The sequence below is a fragment of the Myotis lucifugus genome, unplaced genomic scaffold, assembly GCF_000147115.1.
Source record: "Myotis lucifugus unplaced genomic scaffold, Myoluc2.0 scaffold_58, whole genome shotgun sequence".
Taxonomy (NCBI): Eukaryota; Metazoa; Chordata; class Mammalia; order Chiroptera; family Vespertilionidae; genus Myotis; species Myotis lucifugus.
The window spans coordinates 2978522-3001700 of record NW_005871106.1 but is presented as its reverse complement, the minus strand read 5'-3'; the positions used below and the strand labels follow the sequence as shown (position 1 = coordinate 3001700).

Here is a 23179-nt window from a genome sequence, read left to right as displayed (position 1 = left end):
ATAAAGAATTAATACAACTCAATAGCAAAAAACCCCAAACAATCTGATTTAAAAATGGGCAGAAGAACAGTCATTTTTCCAAAGACATATAGGTGGCCAACAGGTACAAGAAAAGATGCTCACCATCATTAATCATCAGGGAAATGCAAATCAAACCACAATGAAATATTACCTCACACCTGTTAGAATGGCTATTATAAAAAAAGACAATAACAGGTGTTGGCAGGGATATGGAGAAAAGGGAACCCTTGTGTACAGTTGGTGGGAATGTAAATTGGTACAGCCACTATGGAAAACAGGATGGAGGTGCCTCAAAAAATTAAAACAAATTTGTCATATGATACAGCAAATCACTTCTGGGTATTTAATCTAAGAAAATGAAAACACTAACTGGAAAAGACATATGCATCCCAATGTTCACTGCAGCATTATTTACATTAGTCAGAATATGGAAACAACCCAAGTGTCCAATTATAGATAAATGGAAAAAGAGAATGTGCTACACATACTGGTACACACACACACACACACACACACACACACACACACACACACTGGATATTATTCAGCCATAAAAAATGAAACCTTGCCATTTGCAATAACATGGATGGAGCTTGAGGGCATTGTGCTAAGTGAAATAAGTCAGACAGAGAAAGACTAATAGCATCTGATCTCCCTTATCTGTGGACTCTAAAGCTAAAAAATACCCTCCAAAAAACAACACCTTTTCAAAAAAACAAATTCATAGATACAAAGGACAGCTTTGGGGAAAAAACCCAAACATTACTGAAACCTACTTAAGGCATTGTGATTTGGGCAATTACATAAAATCCAGTTATAAATGCTCCAATTATACTTGAAGTGGGATTGTGATCCATGCCCTATCCTTTATAGTTTTTCCTGGGTTGTGATAATTACAGAAATGGCAAGATTTTATCACCAGTTGAGTCTCTCAGGGGATTTTTTTGCCACCAATAATTTTGAAAAGTTTGGACCAATTTGCCTTTGCCATTGTGTATGCTTTATGTAGTATGTGGACTAAAGTGCTGGACATTTACTTTGGTGCCGCTGGGTAAATGTTTTGGGAATGCCCCATCCATTGCTGTGTAAGAGACAGTGCTGAAATATCTTCTATTTAATGTAGGGACAGATTATTACATATGAATTAGTACCTCTTATTAAAGTATGGATTCATGAAATCAGAGAAGAAACCTGTTAACACCAAGAGCAACAAGAGGTACTCTTGTGCATAGTGGTTTATGGATAGAGTAATCCCTTTAGCTTAAGAACTGTGGTCTTTACATATGCATGCATATAAGCATAACCAATGGACACAGACAGTAGGGGAGTGAGGGCATGTGCTGGATGTGCTGGGGGGTGGGAGTGGCTGGGGAGAGGTCAATGGGGGGAAAGGAGACATATGTAATACTTTAAACAATAAAAATTAAAAAAGAAATAAAGAAAACAATAAATGTGGGCTTTATTTCATAACTAAGATTTCCTTTGTATGTTAGACTGCCTCTAAAAATTCATTTGTTTCTTCTTCATGTGGGGGTGTCTCAGGAACTTAGGAAGTCTCTTTGTTTTCACATCATGCCTGTAGTGGGACAGGGAACATGATGCCAGTATGCATCCCCCCTTCAGGACTGAAGGATCTAACCCCTCAGCTGGCAGCTCTTCCTAGAAACGGCTCTCCCAGGCTGATTTGCCTAAGGTCATGCTGTCTTCTGAGGTTCAGTCTATATCCACTCACAGCCTGATTCAGAATAAAAATATCCACCATTCTCCCTGCACTGGGAAACCATTCTGAAAGGCCACCCAGCTTCAGAGCTCTCTAGAGGGTTGCATGAGGGCTTGGCTCAGACTGCACCACTGCCCAGCCTTATCCTCTGCCCAATTCTGCTTCCTTACCCTTCCCTTTCAGAAGTGTGGAACCCAAGTATATACTCTAATAAATGTTCCATACATACTATGAGATGCTGCTTCTGGGGAATCCAACAAGGCTTCAATCATGAGCCATTTCTAAGGCATATTATCAGCAAAGATGATAACTCAAAACTTTAACCAAGGTAGCTTCTGTAAACAGAATGCCCGGCATTAAAAAGGAAAGATTAAATAAGTTACTATGTGTAGAATGTTCACATCAGTGCCTCTAAGTCACTACTTCTATGTGTGTTTTCTCTTGTTCTGATTAGTGACACGTATTCTAGATCTTAAATGGACATTTAGGGAAGGTGATTCTATTTGGATCTCTGGAGATTGTTGATATTTTATTCCTTGACAATGACAGAAGATGGCGCTAGACGTTTGGCATTTATGCTTTTGTTCTCATTGCCAACTCTTCCCATTTCAGGGAAGGGATTTTAGCAATTCTATCCACAACTGGTTAATCTACAACCAGCTGTGCTGAAAAATGTGGAGTTTACTATAGCATCCAGGTTTTGCTTTGTCTCTCTGTATTCTCCTCAAAATGGCCTCTTAGTGGGGAGTTCCTGGCAGGAAGCATTATGTTCGAGAATCCCTGGGGAGTTCTCAAGTTGATGAAAAATCTATCTATGTATAGTCAATGGATGAAAGGCAGTCAGCTGCTTCTAGTCACTTAGCTTCACAATACTGGCAACACTCCTGTGACCAGGTACTTGTTACAAGAGGTTGTGTGCACCCAAGTTAGGAGTAGATGACAAATACAAATAACCACATAATGAAGGAGCAGTTGGAAGGAGTATTTAGGGGATTGTGTCATATTTTCTCAGCACAATCCCCATGTGGATTTCTAGAGATTTATGTCAAATTTGTAAACAAAAATGACACAGGTGCAGGATATTTCTGAAAACAGCTAATGCATGCTGACATGAGTTTGACTAAATAACAGGACTATCAGGAGCACATCTCAGTACAAGTATTTAGGGACAGAGAAAGTATTATTTTAACAAGAACACAGCAGGCTAAGGGCTGTCAATAATCTTCCAATGTAATCCCCAAAAACGTCTATGGGGGAGATAACAGATGCAGACTGTATCTCCGTCAATTTCAAATAAATTATAAAGTTCCTGTTAAGATTAAAAATCTTAACTGGCAAATAATCCATTTTCATTTTATTTAGGAAACCTGGCCCTACTCTGTTTTGTGTTTAATGGTTTGGTACTTAATTCATTTACTGCATCCTAGTTAAGTCTTTTTTGTCCTGAGGTCATTATTTCCTTAGAAAGCTATCAACGTTTTCATGCAAATATCTCAGGTTTGATTGATGAACTATTAGTCCTTTAATTTTATGGACAATATTTGTTCCAAGTTTGAAAATATAAAGTAATTACTTTATATTGGAAGTGATTCTATATCCTAGTGGAAGTGACTCTATATCCTCTATACTCTGTTTCAGAGTATGAAGAGGGGCAGAGTTAACATACATACCCACGTCTATAATTCTTCATTTCAGAAAATCTCATTACAACTGAAGTTTACTCTACCTGGCAAAAAGGCTGTATTCCCTGCTGGTAGTAGCCCTGACCTTTGGGCTTCCCTGTGGGGTTGGCTGGTTTCAAATCACTCACTGTAATGTAGTACTTTTCACTTTCAAAATCACACAAAGAACTATGGACTCCTCTGTGAACCTTTTCAGGATACTTTCCAGATTCTCTCCCTTAAATGAAGTGTACTGGCTGCAGACAGATAGGGAAGAGCAGAGCTGAGCAGTGGCTGCTTCATTATTTGGGGCGTGTCCTCTCAGTCTGCCCACAGCCCTTTTCTGTCCACATAGAATCACCATTTACTTAACAGGCTTGTACAGTTAGTCCTCGAATAACATCATCGCATTCAACATTGTTTCATCATAACTTAACTCTTGTTTACATCAATTAGCCTATGGTTTCCTCATAATTGTTTCACTTAAAGTTGCAGAATCTATCAATGACAAGTGAGGATTTACTGTACATATTTAGGTCTGTGATCCCTGAATTCCTCAGATTAGTAGTGAAAGCCCCACTATCTAGCTCCATTCTACTTTTCTAAATTTCTCTCTTGTCACACCCTCTGAAATATTCAACCCTTAGGCTGAAGCCATGACAAATCATTCCCTCATTGCCAAACACAACACATACTTTCCATTGCTATACTTTTATCACAGTACTCACTTAAGGCCGAATCTATGTGTCTTTGTAATTTTCAGAAGTACTTTGTGATATAATTTTCAAAGAAAAGACACATTCTGTATAACATTTATTATGTGTTACATCATCAGGGCAGGATTTTAGATTCAAAGAATAGAGAGGACTTATATTTTTTAAGGACAATTACACACCAGACACTATTCTAATGTTTTCACCCAATAGCCACAACAACGCTGACACATAACTATCAACTGCAATTTAAAGGCACACCAATGAAGCCCAGAAAGGTTCATTGCATGGCTAACAATTGGTTGAGCAGGAATTTAAATCTCGAGAGTCTATTCCTTCTGCAAACCCCTCTACCTTTTAATGATTATAAAACTCTCTAAATCATATCTATCAGACTAATTATGTAAAGAGATGACTGCTTACCATCAAACACAGTATTTCACCAAGCATTGCCAGGAAAGAGCAAATACACACTTCGGATCACATTTTATTTTGTATCTTTCTTCTACTCTAAGTCACTTTATTGACCTTATAGCTTAGTCCATTCACACTTAACATCTTCCACCTACTTTCCATTAGAGTGATGAAGGCAGGTATATATTCCACAGGGAAGAGAGAAGTGGGTAATTCTCTGAAAAAGGCTTTCAACATCACTGCCGCTTCTCTATGGCACATTTTGTCCCATTTAAATTTGTCAGTATTAAACTTGGCATCCAGTTCTTCACGGTATTGCTGAAAATCAAGGAAAACAGTCAATATTTAATGAGCTTTTACCACCTGATGCCCTCCACCCCACTTTGAAAGCTGTTCACACACAAACTATTAAAAAGCCTAACTTTTCCCAAAATGATTAAAGAACTGAAATAGTCATTTCTGAATTAATTTTTTAAATATATTTTATTGATTTTTTACAGAGAGGAAGGGAGAGGGACAGAGAGTTAGAAACATCGATGAGAGAGAAACATTGATAATCTGTCTCCTGCACACCCCCTACTGGGGATGTGCCCGCAACCAAGGTACATGCCCTTGACTGGAATCGAACCGGGGACCCTTCAGTCCGCAGGCCGATGCTCTAATCCACTGAGCCAAACCAGTTAGGGCCCTGAATTAATTTTTAAAAATGGTTTTCTAGAATCTTTTTGAACAATGTTAATCTTGAAATCATTTGCTAATTCTACACAAATATAAGAATTTTTTCCTCAGGTCATAATTTCATTTATGTGGTTTTGGCAGAATGCCACCTATCCCTACATGATAATGCAGTTATATTGTTAGATTTTGACAAAGACTCCATTTCTTTTCTATCCTGGTCATCTAGAATTTCTAAATTAGATCATGAATGTATGCCTCTCAGTTAATTCACATCCAGAATAAAGAAACTGATCTCATTCAACCTACAAACCAATGACATCTTCCTGGAGCAGTTACGGCAAAGTTTTAAGCCAAGACATACACATGTCTCCCACATGTGTGCATGCTTGTCCAATCCTTCAGAAGGTTTGGAACATTGTGTAAATACTTTAAGAAACAAAACACTAAGCCTCCTTAAGTTCTACTTGGGTGATACATTTTACATTATCAATTCATTGGATCAGTGCCACCAATTCTTCATGTTTCTTTTTCAAAGTCAAACTCACTTTCTACTGCTTCCTTCAACTACAGATGTTACTATTAATAGCAGATAGTTAAGTCAATTCCCTGGTTGACCCTAACAGTTCCAAAAAGGATACTTACAATGCAACTTTGAAAACTCTCAATTTCTTTAAGATCCCTGCTTTATTCCTATGAGAAGCCTAATTCTTCCAGTCTTTAGACATGCATAGCCAGAGTCAGTTTTTAAATCAGACTTTTTCCTCCTAAGGAGCAGCTCATTAACCACCCCAGAAATAAATGCTCTCATGGCTCCCAGAGCCTGCAAAACATGGGTGCCTTGGCAGGACACGTCTTTAATAGACACAGACATGATTTCAAGCCATCTTTTGATGACATCGAGAGATTTTTCTTATTTTCCTTGAGAAGCTCTCAATATACAGCTAATAAATCAACCTCTGCTGATAAATTCACTTAGTAAAGCATTGAAGCATACATATAAAACTCTTGCCGAATAAAAGAGAGTGTAGACTGGGATCTAAGAAAAGGAGGATGCATGAGATAGATTCTTTGCCTTGAGGCATCTTGTAGTTCAGTGGATACAACTATTTCATGTACTCATAATGCTAACTTAGGGTGTTAAATACTCTAAGAAAGGTCACGTATTGAATGCTATGAATTCATGAAAGAATCAAACTCTGCTAGAGCAAGGTCATGAAGGCTAGTAAGGAGCTTGCCAGAACAGGAAATAGAAGGGTGTCATGGACAGAAGAAACTGCTCAAGTAGTGATACAAATCCAAGGAGGGCCAGGGGGCCTGGGGAACTCCAATTAGTTCAGTGTTGCTGGTGCATCACAGGCAAGGAGGTGAATAAAGAGAAAGATGAGGCTGAGGAATAGACCAGAGGTGACTGGACTTCATTCTGTAGGCAATGAGGCAACATGGACCATCTCCCAGAGAAGGACATGGTAACATTTATCTTTTCTTACAGCCCGATGCAAAAGTGATTTGGAGGAATGTGGTGCTTGTTAAAGAGCAGGCTAAACCTGGCCGACGCTAAGTGGTTAGAGTGTCAGCCACACACTGAAGGGTCTCGGGTTCAATTCCTGGTCAAGGGTACGTACCTTGGTTGTGGGTTCATTCCCTGGCTCTGGTTGGGGGCTGTACAGAAGGCAACCAATTGATGGTCTTTCTCCCATCTCTCTCTCTCCCTCTTTCTCTCTTCCCTCCCTCCCTCCCACTCTCTTTAAAAATCAATTAAACTATCATTGTTGAGGATTAACAAAAAGAAGAGCAGGCTAGAGGCAAGGAAATCAGTTATTGGAAAATTGACGAATATGTGGAGATTAAATAATGTGCTATTGAAAAACCAATGGATCAAAACAGAAATCAAAAGAAAAATAAAAAAATACCTTGAGGCAAACAAAAATGTTATATTTCTAACATACCAAACTTTGTAAGATGCAACAAAAGCAGTTTTAGGAGGGAAGTTCATAGTGATTAAATGCTTACCTCATAAAACAAACAAAAAAATCTCAAATAAACAACCTAACTTTACACTTCAAGTAACTAAAGAAAGAAAAAAAAGCCCAAAGTTATCAGAAGGAAGTTAATAGTGAATATTAGAGCAGAAATAAATTAAAATAGAGATTAAAAAGACAATACAGAAGATCAATGAAACTAAAAACTTTTTATTTGTAAAGATACACAAAATTGAGAAGACTTTACCTAGATTCACCAAGAAAAATGAGAGAACTCAAATAAAATCAGAATTGAAATAGGAGAGGTTATAACTGATACCTCAGAAATACCAAGGATCATAAGGTACTGCTATGAACAATTACATGCCATCACATTGTACAACCTAGAAGAAATAAATTCTTAGAAACATACAATATACCAATTCTGAACCATGATGAAACAGAAAATATGAACAGATAATTACTAGTAAATATAGGAGAAGAAAAATGTTTTTCATCCATTGTTTGGAACCACTGCTGTAAAGCAAAGGGGAAATGGTGTTCAAGTGGGCAGGAAGCACCAGCGAGGGCAAAATAATTCAAATTCATTTCCTACATGCCTCTGCCATAGGAAGCCATCTGAACACTAACGTGGCCATCATTCTAACAGGATCCCTGTCACATAAAAAGCAATATGGCTCTAGTGTCAAAAGCAGGCTCTATAACCTGATTCTTTAGGTTTTTATCCCAATTCCACAACTAACTAGTTGTATGGCCTGTGCCTAACTAGTTCCCACTGTTTCACAGGGATATTGAAGTGACCTCAAAGAGATGAAATCAGATGATACGATGTAAAGCTGAGGATACAGGGCCTGTCACTCAGTAAGTGCTCAATAAAGTCCAGCTGTAGCTATGTCCCCTTCTCTTTGTTATAACCCTTAGTGTTGTCACCAAGGGAAACACATGCATATGTGGTTGTGGATATTTGGGTAATAATATCACTTCATTTTGTCTGCTGGCCAGTGTCAAACAAAACAGAGAAAGAATGCCCTCTGTTGGATTTAGGCAGAGCCTAAATTTAGGTTGTTTATTTGAGATTTTTTTGTTTGTTTTATGAGGTAAGCATTGAATCACTATGAACTTCCCTCCTAAAACTGCTTTTGTTGCATCTTACAAAGTTTGGTATGTTAGAAATATAACATTTTTGTTTGCCTCAAGGTATTTTTTTTTTATTTTTCCTTTGATTTCTGTTTTGATCCATTGGTTTTTCAATAGCACATTATTTAATATCCACATATTCGTCAATTTTCCAATAACTGATTTCCAGAGGAGTATAGGAGCAGAGCTGGTAGTTCTGTGGCCCTAAATGTGAAACCACAGAAATCAGGTGTTGAATCGACCTTGCCAAAGGCAGGGAGCACTTAGAGGTTAGAGAATCATGTTTTCTGTCCAATGTTAATGAGAACACCACGCCAGGGTTAGAACCACGTCCTTAAATCTCTGGCAAATAGACAACCTGCTCCCACTTCTGAGATAGTAAAACAGTGCAAAGAACCTGCCTTCAGCTTCAAAAACCAGTGCAGGAAGGGAAACCAGCAGGCCAGGTACTAATTATGAAACATTTGGAGGAGCCCCAGAATAATTCAGAAAAGAAAACCTCACATATCAAACAGTTTTCCTTCTTCCCCAGTGCTTGACTCAAATTTCTGTCATTTGGAGGGGGGTGAGGAGGGGATTATTGAAAACACCAAAGTATTAAATTGGCTCCAAATGATCTGAGGCCTTAAATGCAGGAATGGGCCCCGCAGCGGTGGGCCTGAGTGGGTAACACCAGCAGCTCCCCTAGGCACCACATTCCTGTCGGCCTCACCAGGCCTCAAAAGCACAAGACTGGGCCTGACCGTAACTGAGACATCAGTGTTGGTGTCATCCTCTCGGCACAATGAGAAGAGAATTATAATGTAGTTTTTTGAAATGGTCTTTCCTCAAGCATATTCCCAGAAAAAAATAGTCTAACAGATGAAATTACCAAAAAAAATAGTTTAAAGTTTGAATGAGGAGAGAAATAAAGACCCCTTTACTATATCAAGTTGCAAGGCATTTCTAACTGCATGTTCCCCTGTTTTTGTTCATTGGCCCAGATTTTTTTCACATTGGCTTTCCTGGAGCTCAAACAATGGAAACATCTGGATTCCATTTTTTGGACTAATAAGCGGTGGAATAAGTAGGCTGAAACGACATAAAACTGATTAGGGGAGAAAAGGGACTTCTACCCAATGTGACTCAGAGATGCATGTGCCTATGAGACACTTTCAAGGAATTAATAAGCCAATGATAAGCATTTTCCAATCAAAGATTAGCCGAATAGCCTGGCCAGCATGGCTCAGTGGTTGAGCGTCAATCTATGAATCAGGAAGTCATGGTTGGATTCCAGGTTAGGGCACATGCCTAGGTTGCAAGCTCAATCCCCAGTGTGGGGCATACAGGAGGCAGGCAATCAATGATTCTCTCTCATCATTGATGTTTCTATCTCTCCCTCTCCCTTCCTCTCTGAAATCAATAAAAATATATTTTTTTAAAAGATTAACCAAATATAACCAAAGATTTAACCAAAAGTAGTGATAGCCTTCATCCTCGGCCTGAGGATATGCTTGCTCAGCAGTATATAACCACCACATCTATGAGAACCTGAGATGAAAGCAGATTCAATTTAGAAAGTATATACTTGAAGGAGCCACTAGGGATTTCCCTGCCTTTCACATGAACTTGTGCCAGTATTTAGGAATCTCTACTGGCAGGGAAGTCACAACTCCCCCAAATGCCCTTCTCCCTTCTGCCACTGACAAAGTATGGTGCCCTTCTCAGATCTCCCTTCAGAAAAGAACTTGCTGATCATCTGCAAAAATCCAGGTAGCTGACTACCCAGCTGTTGGGACTTTCTGGTCTGCCCAGCCCCTCCTCCACAGAAAGCCCTGGCTGTGATTGAGTGTGGTGTCGGGGCTAGGGCCTGGCCCATCTGCTCAGTGCAGGGCTGATTCATGGGACAGGAGGAACTGTCAGACCTGAACTGTGGTCTGAGGCTCAGCCTGCCCAATCCTGCCTCCATCCCCTTTTCTTACAGAAGCGCTACCCCCAATAACGCTCTTCTCCTCACTTCATCCCAGCATCTGCTTTCTGGACCTTCCAACAGACACAGCCTTTTTTCTAGTTTCCACTTAGAAAAACATCTTCTCAGATTTCTATATAAAAGCTCGGAGACTTCTGATAGAAAAATGAAGAGATGCTTTTCTGCCTTTATGCATTTCCTTTTAATAGTTCTAAACAGAATCGGGTTCACTTTTCCCTCTCCCTGGACATTTTTCTGAGGGACTCATCATTTAATGTGCGCATGTTTCTATGTCCACCAGCCAGAGAGTGGTCCGCGGGCAGGAAGGAATTCTTCATTGTGTATGCCCACCAGTAGATAAAGTGGCATATCCTCCTGGGAATTTATGAAAAAAAGATTTTATTTTCTAATGATTCTTTTCTTTACTGAATGGTAGAGTTTGCACCATACAGAAGTAAGAAAGCAAAGTAAAGGACTCACATTGCATGGGTGCTTTTATTTTTTATTTATTTATAATATTTTATTGATTTCAGAGAGGCAGGGAGAGGGAGAGAGAGACAGAAACATCAATGATGAGAGAGAATCACTGATCAGCTGTCTCCTGCATGTACCACACTGGGGATTGAGCCTGCAAAACCTGGGCATGTGCCCAGACCAGGAATCGAACCATGACGTCCTGGTTCATAGATTGACGCTCACCTACTTAGCCACACCGGCTGGGCACACGAGTGTTTTTATATGTAGAAATTAACATTACTTTAAGTGGAATTGGGCTTTAGAACTACTGAGTATTGTAGTGGTTATGGTCATTCCTACAAATTCTTATAAGGATGTTCATTAAAAAGAGAGCCAAAGAATATTTCTCAATCTAACGCAACTGGTAATGGAAATAAGGGCTCATATAATAATTGGCTTAATGAATTCCATGAGTGAGAGGGACACAGCAAATTAAAGCGTTCAACACCAAAAACAGTGATGGGACATTTCAACTTTCCAAACTGAAGACAACGGCAGTGCTGATGGTGAATTGATGTGTCATTTCACTGTTGTTGGTTTTTAATTGTTTTAATTTAAAAGAATACACAGGACTATAAACAACATCTAATCATAGGTAAGGAGGAAAACTAGGTAAGGCCAAGTGATAGTATCAAAACAACAAAGGACTTGATACCCGATGCTTGTGTGACCTGGGTCTAGCTAGCTTAGATCTCTAACTAAGAAGAGAAAAATAACGTTTGTTACCTTGACTTTGGCAGTACATCCTGAAAGTCGAAAAATTCCTTCAGATTCCAAACCCGATTCCTCAACCTTCTCAAAAAACTAGAAAACAATGATACATTACAAAAATAAATACCTCCAATATGACTGCAAACATCTGAAATAACACTGTTGATGACAACAAATGATAAATTACCAAGCATACATATGTGCCTGGTACTTGAATGCCTTGTTAAGTTTTCACAATCACCCTATGAGGCCAACATTAGCCTCTGATTTGCAAATGAGGAAATGGAGACTTAGAGCTGTTCTATCTTTCCCAAGATTAACCATCAAAGTAATGGCACTGACACTCTCAACTTGTGCTCTTCACCACCAATATATGCTGCCACTTCACTATTTTAAGGTCTGATTACTACACCTCTTTCTGCAGATTGGCCAGTAAGAAAATATTCTAAATTCACTATCATGAGTTACAACCACTCTGGCTAAGGAATTATAGGAACTCTAGAAATACAACCAAGGGGGGAGAAATTATAAAGGGTTATAGCTCCCATGATCTCTCATGGTGATGGTGTTAAAATCAGTATCATCATCATAACTATTAACAGTGATTGTGTACTTTTTGTGTGTTAGATGCCATTCTCAGTACTTTACATCTATCAGCTCATTTAAATCCTCACAATAAGGCTGAGGAAGGTACTATTAGAATCCTCATTCCACGGCTGAGGAGACTGAGGCATGGTAAGGATGAATACTTGCCCAGCTTCACACAAGAGTCTCTTGCTATTTTTCCTTTAAGACATAATTCCTGGAACTAAGGTAGCTCTTGCAGGCATGGAGAGAAATAGATGTTTAAGGGGAAGAAACACATCCACAAGAAAAGACTCTCCCATAGAAGTGGAAAGGTAATACCTCAAATTGTCTTAAATGAGGAACACTTCACACCAGTAGGAATAATAGCTGACATTTGTTGAGTTGCTAATACAATATAAATCCGGACTTAGTTTAACTAGCATTTATTGTTCACCATCCATTTGCTATGTCCTGTGCTAGGTTTCTGCACTTACACAACAATATAAGTTCATGTACTGAATATTCTCAGTCTTAGATTTTTATGCATTTTTTCTTAAAACTCTGTCTTGTACAGAGAGGACAAAGGACATAATTCTGGTTCTAATTCAGGAAGAAAAGAAAAATCTTAGAGTCACCATGAACCGTGGCCTTGGATATATACTGAACTCCTTTTCCCATCTACCTCTTGCTAGCTTGTGTTCATGGTTAAATTACCCTGCCCTACTATTGCCTCAGTTGCTTTATCAGTAGAAGGGACACGATGACACCAACCTCCTCTGGCTGCTCAGAGCTGAGGAGACGTGATAGGATATGGAAGGCACTGGCACAGCCCCGTGCAGGAGAGGCACCCTACAGATGGCCCCCATGCACACTGGCATGTTGCTGGCATCCTCTGCCATCCTCCCTGCTCCCACTGGCAGCTAACTAATCACCTAATTTGAGGAGTAGTTCAACTTTAATTAGTGGTAACAAAATTTAGAAAGATAGCGAAGAGATGGAGAATTATTACTGTGAATAATGCAAACATATGTTTCCTCAAGCAATATTTTCACATATCATTTACTAGTAAAACCTCAATTTAAAATTCAATAAGACTTATGTTTAGGGCTTGGAATTTTAATTATGCCACTGGATGTCACTGTTAAATAAATGCATACTTAGGTAAACTGGTGTAAATTGTTGGGTATAAAAAAACATGACTTAAAAGCAAATGTGCCATTCACCAATGATAGGGAGATATTAGCATATGATAGTTCAAATCATATCACTTCTAAAATATCCCAAATCGAAATTCCTCTTTGTCTAATTGTATCAAATCTTCCCAGTCATACCTAAAAAACTATCATAACAAGCTGATTTTTAGATTTTATTAAGCTTTGTTTGGAAAATTCATCTAAATGATTACAAATACACATTTTGAAATGCCCAACCTATGATACAGTTCAGCAAATACTTGTATGATCAGTAAATAGATTGCTGATCATTGTTTTATTTTATCTCAGACAGAATAATCAAATACACATAAAGACATACATACACACAAATAATATTTTTTTAAAATACTGAATAAACCAGATATAACCAAAGTAAGCCATGTGACAGAGCATCTGTGTCCACCACCTGATGCTTTATGGTCAACAGGCTCCAGAAGTTCACCACAAGGCAAACTGGTCCAAGTACTTGTGGGATGGCAGGGGCTTCATGGAAGGAAACTGAAAATGGCCTGGGCCTGAGTCCTAACAGGGCTTAGCTTTAGTGTCCTTAACTCTAAAGGGAAATCCATTAGCAGGTTTACAAATAGCAAACTGCAAGCATGAGGCTCTATTAATCCCCATTCATCTACATTCTACTCACTTTTTGTAACACAAGGGGCACTTTCACTCCAGGGTCCTTCTTCCGGTCACTCTCCAGCAGGACTGTAAGTGGAACTCCAAAAATCCCATTGTCTTCATTGGGAAATAGTTACGAAAGAAAAAAGAATCAGAATAACACTATCTTATTCCAAAGTGTCAAAGCGTTAAAATCAGAAGAAACCAGTCCTCTTAATTACCTCTTCCTTTTACTTTCTCTGTTTTGTTTCTCTTCAGTGGAATTCCAAAGGCATCAAAAAAGGCTGTCAATTCAATCAGAGAGAGGTGGCGGATTTTCTTCATGTCTTCAGCAGACAGATCTCCTGCTTCAGTTAAGCCAAATCTGGTTTTCTGAACAATAAATTTCTAAAATACATATTAAGGATATTTATTTTTTATTGCAAAGAAAAATTACTATGCTTTCACTCAAATGCTACCTGGACATTCTAAATATATATGCTATTTGCAAAAAAAAAAAAAAAATCTCTGAGGAGCATGCTGCATTATAAAAAGATGATGAATGTAATTTCCAGAACATCTGCAGGTTACTACTATGCTAAATGTGAAGCAAAACAGTGGTCTGAAAATACTACAACATTGTCATCCCAACCGTAAAAACTGCTTTCTTCTAAGGACCCTCCTAGATGGTCAACAGCAAACATCCCAGGCATCGCATGGAATGTACACACCATGGGCGCATGTGAGACGGGCATACAGCCACATCATCTAGGTACTCCCCGGAGAGCTTTCAATATATTTTTTACTTTGAACTATCAGTGCTTAAATCAGGCATCATCTGTTCTCTTCTGCATAGTTTAAAATACTGTAATTTCCAAATTGAAACTGATCGCACATGCTGCTGAAAGAGTAGTTATTTTACCTTCAAAATAAAATTTAGGTGATTCCAAATAGTCTTAAAAGAGAAAAATGCAAAGAAAGTGGCAAATAATCCTACTATCACTATGAAGACAATAATATTGTTATATTCTCTATTTCCATACTAGAAAGAAAAATGTACTAAAACAACAAAAAACCCTTCAACAATCCAGAAATATTGTAAAGACTATGCGACCTTTAAAAAGCAAGACTGTTTTTATTAATATATAAGTATTGCTATAAATGTTATATATAAATAATAATAAAATATAAGTACTAAAGAATAAATATATAATCAACATATTATTATATAAGTATAATATATATATATACATATATATATATACACACACACACACATATATATATATAAAGTATATAACTAATACTTTTCTCTCAGAAAACCTAGTATTGGGGAAAAAAAGTTAAAGTAGAAAAATACCATAGTTATTTAAATTACAAAGCTTTAGGTACACAGTCTTTATAGGGATTCCTTAAATTAGAGCTTCCTTGGGGTTTTAAATCCATCCAATTCATTCATTCATTCATTCATTCATTCAATCAATCAACAATTATTCATTGGAACTCCAAGTATTTAAAAGTTAAACAACAAAATGTAGGATGTGTTTTGGGGCATAACTTGTGCTATTAAATGTTTAGTTATTTTATCTTCTTTCTGAGACCAAGGCCCCATATAACAACACATAACAACAACAATATAGACAAGAATCACAATCATTTATTGAGCAATTACTGCATGTTAAACCCTATGCAAAGTTCCTCATGGGAGGGAGGCTGTCCTGTACCCTGGGTGTGCAAAACTTCAGGAGGAGACACACACTTGGATGAGGGGACTGGGGGCAAGTGTCCTCCCTTGGGCAGTTCTCTCTAAAGATTCTGAGGGACTCCCCACGAAACCAGAGTCCCACCGGACTCCCTCTCTTGCTCTAGAATGCCCCTGTGTCCTTCACCATAGAGGCTGCTTAGAGACCAAGAGGGTTTTGGGAGTTGAACACACATAGGTTCAAATCCTGTTTCTGCGATCTACTAGATATGGGCTGCTTAGCTTCTTTGGGCCTGTTTCTCAGCTGAAAAATGGGACAAATCACAGGAATGATTACAGCTGAATACCTAGTGCAGTGACAAGCCCATAGAAGGCACTCAGCGAGTCTTACAGTTCTTGCCCTGCTCCTTCTTCCTCTCCATCATGGGATGCTTGTCTGGGAGAGATCCAGGCCTCCTGGGGCAGACCACCTGTTTCTAGATGACTCCCTCCTTTAGCTCTGAAACTACCTGAGCGCTGCTCACCATGCTGCCTGCCCTGGTCAGCAGAGAAATTCAGGGCTCCATATCATGAACTCTCCTCAAATGCATTTATTGAATAGCAGGCAATGTAACATAGTTCCTGTATTGGGCTATCAGGATATAATATCCTAGACATAATGAAGCTTTCAGGATAATGAAGTATGGAGCACTTCTTGCTCATCCATAATAAAACTATAAATTCTTCACTTTGTTTTTTGATTAATTTTTCGTGTCTGTCCTACAAGCTTTCATTTCTTGTTGTTATGACTATGACTTTTTGCAATGCTCCCATGTGATATGTGGGTCTAGAGACACAAGTAGGTATACTTTTAGAGTCTGCATTAACCTATAAGTAAGGACACAAAATGCATGAAAGCACACAGCCAGGTGGAGATCCTATTTCATCTCTACAACAATATTCAAGCACACACATCCTCACAACTCTTCCTCAACCCAGGGCTGCAGCAGAAGCCAGGCAGGTTTCTCTGCACAGCAAATAGCGCCCCGAGTTTATGATGCCTGGCCTCTCCCTATCTCTATGCACACCCAATGAAGTTTTTAAAAATTCTAGTTTGTGCCATGTAGAAGTCACAGGCAGCTAGTGGAATAATGATAAAAGCTTTACTTACAGTAAAAACATAGTCTTCTTTCTTAAAATCTGACTTCTTACATTTATTTCTTTTTGGAGCCTCTGTAACCATTTCTGAGTAAGATACTTCAAAGGACAGCTCTTCAGCTTCAGGTGGAATGTTCTTTACCCGATAATCATCATCTGAGAAAAAATGACATAGAATATTTACTATGCCACTTAATCAATCAATACCACTTACTTTAAAATAAGCACAAACTATTTACAAGTAATCCATCAGCATGTTAGAATGTTTACGTTCAGGGAAAGGTGTCAGACCCAGTAACGTAGTATCCTCAGACTTCCATATGAATAAATGTCTATAATCATCATCTATACAAATTTTCTATTTAATTGATGTTTTCAATTTTGGATGTTTGTCTCATGAAAGGCCTTGAGGATAACTAGAGGAAGTCCAAACATGGCATATTTCTATATATTATTATGATATTAAAATTAAGGCCATCTAGACCTAATGTTGCTGCTATTGGGGAAGCATAATTAGAGTGGCCTACTTCCGGCTTGTTTGCAACTATTAAGAGATCCAGATTACTTGTGAAAGAAGCCCCAAAACAAAGACACTACCCAAGCGAGTGGTTTCTAAATGATATGGTGGTAGCAAAGGAGGAAAAGATTCTGCTCCCAGTTTGGCTTTATTACTTTTGTCTGGTGGGACTGAACAGGGTGTTTGGAGGTGGAAGGAGTGCATGCTGGAGTGATAGAATCAACATGGGGAGAATAACACCTACATTTCCCTTTAAGAAATTCACTGCTAACTCTATGGAGCACCAGCACAAAAATGAGAAGACATAGCTTAAGTTCAGCAGGAGGCTGTGTCACTCACCACTCACGGAATTCTGAACTGACTGTCCAGGGCTGGCCGATCCATTGGAATGAACTGGTATATCTGGAATAGTCTCGAGGATAGACTGGGAAACAAGGAAGATGAACACAAAGCATTTACCATCAATACAGTCTACCCTACATTTCAATCTGATTTATGTTCTGTAGTATAAGAGAATTAAAAGAAATTCTTGAGCCTGCATCTAATTTCCTTTGTTTCTTCATTCAGTTCAGACCTATACGGCCCACACAATTACTCAAAAGAGAACTAGGCCAAGGTTAAAATAAGTGCAGCTTCTTAGCTCTTAAATATTTATTGCTCATATCTTTCCTAACACATAGATATTACATTCTTGATGTCACAGAGTTTGACAAATATATTATTTTTAAAATTGATTTTAGAGAGAGGAAGGGAGAAAGAGAAACATCGATGTGATAGACAAACATCGATCAGTTGCCTCCCACACACACCTGACAACAGGATATTGAACCCGCAACCTACGTGCCCTGACTGGGAATTGAAACCAGTCACCTTTTGGTGTATGGGACGATGCTTCAATCAACTGAGCCACACTGGCCAGGACACAGTATTTGTTATTCTCTTTTCTTGTTGTTATTAATCCTCACCAGAGGATATTTTTCCATTGATTTTTAGAGAGAGTGGAAGGGAGGGGGGAAGGGAGGGGAGGAGAGAGGGAGGCTGGGAGAGAGAGAAAGAAAGAGTGAGAGAGAGAGAGAGATAGAGAGAGAGAGAAAATCAATGTGAGAGAGACACATCGATTGGTTGCCTCCCACATGTGCCCTGACCAGGCTGAGGATTAAGCCTGCAACCCAGGTATGTGCCCTTAACCAGGAATTGAACTTGAGACCCTTTGATACATTGAGCAACATTTGTTATTCTTGATGTACTTGGTCATACATTTTGTTCATAAACTCTAATCATGACATAGCTAGGTGTTATTAAAAGTGATGCTAGAGCCAGACTGCTTGAATTTTAATTCTGGCTTTGCCACTTACTGTGTGACTTTAAGCAAGTTACTAGAACTCTCTATTGCTTAGTCTCCTAATCTGTAAAATGAAGATGTTAGCAGAACATATTTCAAAGAAGTATTATGAATTGTAAAAGACTTATCCTATATAAAATTACATGAAACAGTATCTGGTAGATAGCACTATATAAGAGTTAGCTACTATTAATACATTAACATATTAATTCTTTCACTATAAAATAGATTGATAACTACCAAATATTGAAAAACATTAGAAGTTCACAACCTATTTGTATCAAGATTAGCATAGCTCTGGTAACAATAACAAAAAATTACACACACACACATACACATGCACACATACTAACCCCACATATTAGACTAGTGGTTAAAAATGCTAAAGTAGTAGCAAATCATATTCTGTAGTATAATAAAAGAATAATATGACATATAAGTAGGATTTATTTAAACAACAAAATTGCAGTTCATTAGAAAAACCTATCACTGTAATTTCCTGAAGTAATTGCTTAAATAAGAAAAATAATATATTCATTTTAATAGATGATGAATAATCATTTTATATAATTCAACCTCCATTCCTGATAAAAAGCAAGAACCCTAGAATAAATATTCTAGTTAATGATGAAACTTAGTAGAATATCACGAGAAAATAAAAACTTACCTAAAGATCTCCATAATTATTATTCAATGTTATAAGTGACTGTGGTCAGTCAGTCAGACAAGGAAAAGAAAAAATAAATTGGGTAAATAAAATTTTCAGTATTTCAGATGATATCTGCGCAAATTATAAAATAAAATGAAAATTTCTTATAAGTAAAAAAAATTTCAGAAAGGAAGCTATACGAGATACTTTTGTAAAAGAACAAAATAATTAATTTCCTTATATATCTGCAAAAACAAACTAGACGATATCATAAAAACCCTACCATTTAAAATATGAAAGAAAACTATTAAGTTCCTAGTAATTAAACAGTGAAAAAAGATGTGTAAGAAAAAAATGTAAGGTAGAAAATTATGAAGTCTTTTTGAAGGACAGATAACATAAATAAATGGAAAGACACAATCATTGTTTCTCAATAAGAAACAATATTTTAAGATGCGAATTCTTTCCCTGACATTAATCTTTAAATTCAATAAAATTCTCAGTCAAGTTCTAACAAGATTTCTTTTTTAATGGGAAGTAATAGTCTTATTCTAAATTCATCTGAAAGAAAACATTTCTAAGAAGAGCAAAGAAAATTTTGATGCAGAATAATGAGATTGAACTTAGATTTAAAAAAACTATAAAGTCATAGTAATCAAAATAAACACTGTATTTATAGATATTTCATGTATCATAAAGGTTCATTTCAGATGTGTAGAAAAAATGAAAGATTAAAAAAAATATTGGTCAAGCCAAGGTTATCCCTTTGGAAAAGATAAAGTTAGGTTACCTACTTTATACCACTCTATAACATAAATTCAATGTGGCAAATTATCAGGAGTCTCTGTAGTCTTGTAGATGACAGTAAAATGGCCGGGGAACTTGTCTAGGCAGGTGAGATTTTCCTTCACAGACGTCATGCCAGGACCCCTGAAGCCCGTGCCACCACTTCACTGAATTACTGGAAATCCCACCATCTAAAAAGACTGGGGCACCAAACTAGAGTGCCTGTAGCTCCCATAACCAAAAAGCAGGGGAAGCAAAATGTATTTACCTCTTGGTAAGATGTTCTAGAATGATTTCCAATACAGGTGCATTAAGAGTTAAGTTGGCATCTGCAGGCTACTCTAGCAAATAACCAATTGTTGGACATTTCTTAGTAAAGATATTTTGAGTAACAAACCAAAGTCAGTCACATTGGAGACTGGTGCCAAAGATTTTTTTTTTCCTGAAACTTTTATTTATGTCATTATCAGCATCAAATCAGTTTTCAGAAAACAAAATGAAAATAAAACCAAAATCTAAGTAATGTACCCCAGGAAGCTCTATGATTCCAATAAAAGATCATTTATCTCTTTTACACTCTCAAATTTTCAAGAATCCTATTTGCAGAAAATATGTACTCAGTAAGGATTTTTAAAATAGTGAATGAATGTATGAATGAATGAATGAATGAATGCATGAATGAAGCAACCAATGATATGGAGAAGCTAGCAGAAAAGAATAAAGAAATGAAAAAACATGACTTGCATCGATCCGATTTCAAGTAAAATTGTGGTCATGGAACTGCCATGGAAAAGCCTCAGAAACAAGGCCTTTCCAACCAACTTTCTTAGCAACTCAATTGTGCAAACATCCCACTTCAATTTCTGCTTGGGGTGCGCCTGGAGCCACAGGCAGTGCTTTGTTGAGGATCATACAAAACGTCTGGGGTGGCAGAGTCAGCTAGGGAGGCAGATGAGGGGTCAGACTATGCCAGGAGCTTTCATATTAACTTAAAGGCGGGCTTTAAGCAAGACGTGCAGCTGTTGGAAAGGTGAATTTGAGGTGTATAAACAAACATCCAGGAGATGACTTAAGGAGCTATTTCAGCAATACAGACAGATAATGATAAGTTTCTGAACTAAGGAAGTAGTTGTAGGAAAAGAGGGGAGTAGAAATACTCTAGAACTACTTAAAATGATAAAATCCACAGGTCTCGGTGATGGGCATGTAGAGAGGGAGAGGATAGGTGATTTTGAGACTAACATCTGGATCTTGGGCACCTGGGTATCACCAGCTGAGGCAGAGAATAAAGGATGGTGGGCAAGAACCTAAAGCAGGACTCCCCAGTCACAGGGGTACAGCACAACTGTAGTAAGGCATAGTATAGGCCAGTGGTCGGCAAACTCATTAGTCAACAGAGCCAAATATCAACAGTACAACGATAGAAATTTCTTTTGAGAGCCAAATTTTTTAAACTTAAACTATATAGGTAGGTACATTGTTATTAACTTAATTAGGGTACTCCTAAGGCTTAGGACAGTGATGGCGAACTTACGACACACGTGTCAGAGGTGACATGTGAACTCATTTTTTTGGTTGATTTTTCTTTGTTAAATTGCATTTAAATATATAAAATAAATATCAAAAATATAAGTCTTTGTTTTACTATGGTTGCAAATATCAAAAAATTTCTATATGTGACATGGCACCAGAGTTAAGTTAGGGTTTTTCAAAATGCTGACATGCCGAGCTCAAAAGGTTTGCCATCACTGGCTTAGGAATAGCCACACTCAAGGGGCCAAAGAGCCGCATATGGCTCGCGAGCCGCAGTTTGCCGACCACTGGTATAGGCAACTACTTACTTCTGGTACTTACCAGAGTTTGTGAATGGCTTACTTTGTTTTAATAAGTACGGTGGACTGGAGTTCATTTTATGAGACATACTCATTTGCACTCCAACATGGACTTAAATGGGAAAGTAAGGGCTGAATTTATAGCCAGTTGTTCAGACAGTATGGGTCATTCTTAGTCTATCTATGCCAATACCTGTAGTGTCACTGACAACTTACTCATTAGACAAAATTCACTCACATTATTTTATGTTTCTTATGTGATCACTATACAATAAAACAAAACAACCCCATAACCAAAGATCTAAAAACACAACAGAAAAGCTAATTTTCATGGGGATAATACAATTATCTCCCTGAACAATGGGATATACTGGGAGTGTGTCATGCATGTGAATGTCAACCATCCGATATCTCAAAATGGTCAACAGAGGAGAAACTATTGTCCTGCAGGGGCATCTGAATGTGTCCCCTCCATCTGTCTGTAGTGCTGTTTCTGTCCATCAACTTGCCATCAGAGAACCACTGCCTCCGGAGCTCTCACTCCTTCTGGTCCGTTGTATCACCCCCACCAGAGCATCCACACAGAGACACCAGTGAAGGGGGAGAGGGGGAATGATGAGAGTTTTAACAAGGAAAAGTACAGGGTCTGTTACTCAAGGCCAAGTGAGTGAGTGTGTATGGAGTGGAGGGTTTGCATGGGTGAGTCCTGAGAGCTAAGGCTGGAAAGGTAGGCAATAGTGGAAAAACTTCCACAAGGATAAGGAGTTTTACCTTATTCTGCAATTAAAGGGACTTCTGTATTAAGATGGCAGAATTAAGCTAGATCATGTGTGTGAATTCAGCTAAAAGGACCAAAGTTAATAAAATTCCTTCGTGCTTGACAGATGTAAAGAACACCCTTTGGTTTCTGGCTGCAGTGGTATTAATTTATGAAGTCCTCTTTTAAACTGAAATATATTCACTCCTCAGTTTTGAGTCTCCTTCCTTCTAATTATTTCAAGGTTCCTGGGTCTATTGGCAGCTGTGGTTTTCTTGCAAACTTATTTATAGTTTTCCTTATCTATTTTGAAGAAACTGCTTCTTGTTGCCTTGAACAGGCAATTTTTCCCTGACATGCAATTGTCTTGGCATGCGATGACTTACCACAGAGCCACTCCTGGGAAGTGCAAACTTCCCTTCTTCATCCTGGGACCCATCTGACAAGGTAGTACTGTTGAGAGAAGCAGCATCTGGCTAAATGGAGAAATGAAAGTGCATTCTTATTCGGGCAAGTACTTTCTAATGTGTCTGTGCATTCCACTGTGTACACAGTTGGATATGTGTGGCAATCTATGAAGTTAC

At 38.1% G+C, this 23179-nt stretch overlaps 1 protein-coding gene across 1 annotated transcript in view; it reads right to left on the bottom strand.

Moving 5' to 3' along the window:
* ARHGAP28 (Rho GTPase activating protein 28) overlaps nt 1-23179 on the bottom strand; it is a 133292-nt gene that overhangs the window by 19763 nt on the left and 90350 nt on the right. The window contains exons 4-10 of the mRNA XM_006089268.3: nt 22982-23071; nt 17569-17653; nt 16726-16868; nt 14116-14281; nt 13920-14011; nt 11514-11591; nt 4685-4847 (exon numbers count right to left, since the gene is read on the bottom strand). Coding sequence (XP_006089330.2) covers nt 4685-4847; nt 11514-11591; nt 13920-14011; nt 14116-14281; nt 16726-16868; nt 17569-17653; nt 22982-23071 — 817 coding nt within the window. The remainder of the gene's footprint in view (nt 1-4684; nt 4848-11513; nt 11592-13919; nt 14012-14115; nt 14282-16725; nt 16869-17568; nt 17654-22981; nt 23072-23179) is intronic.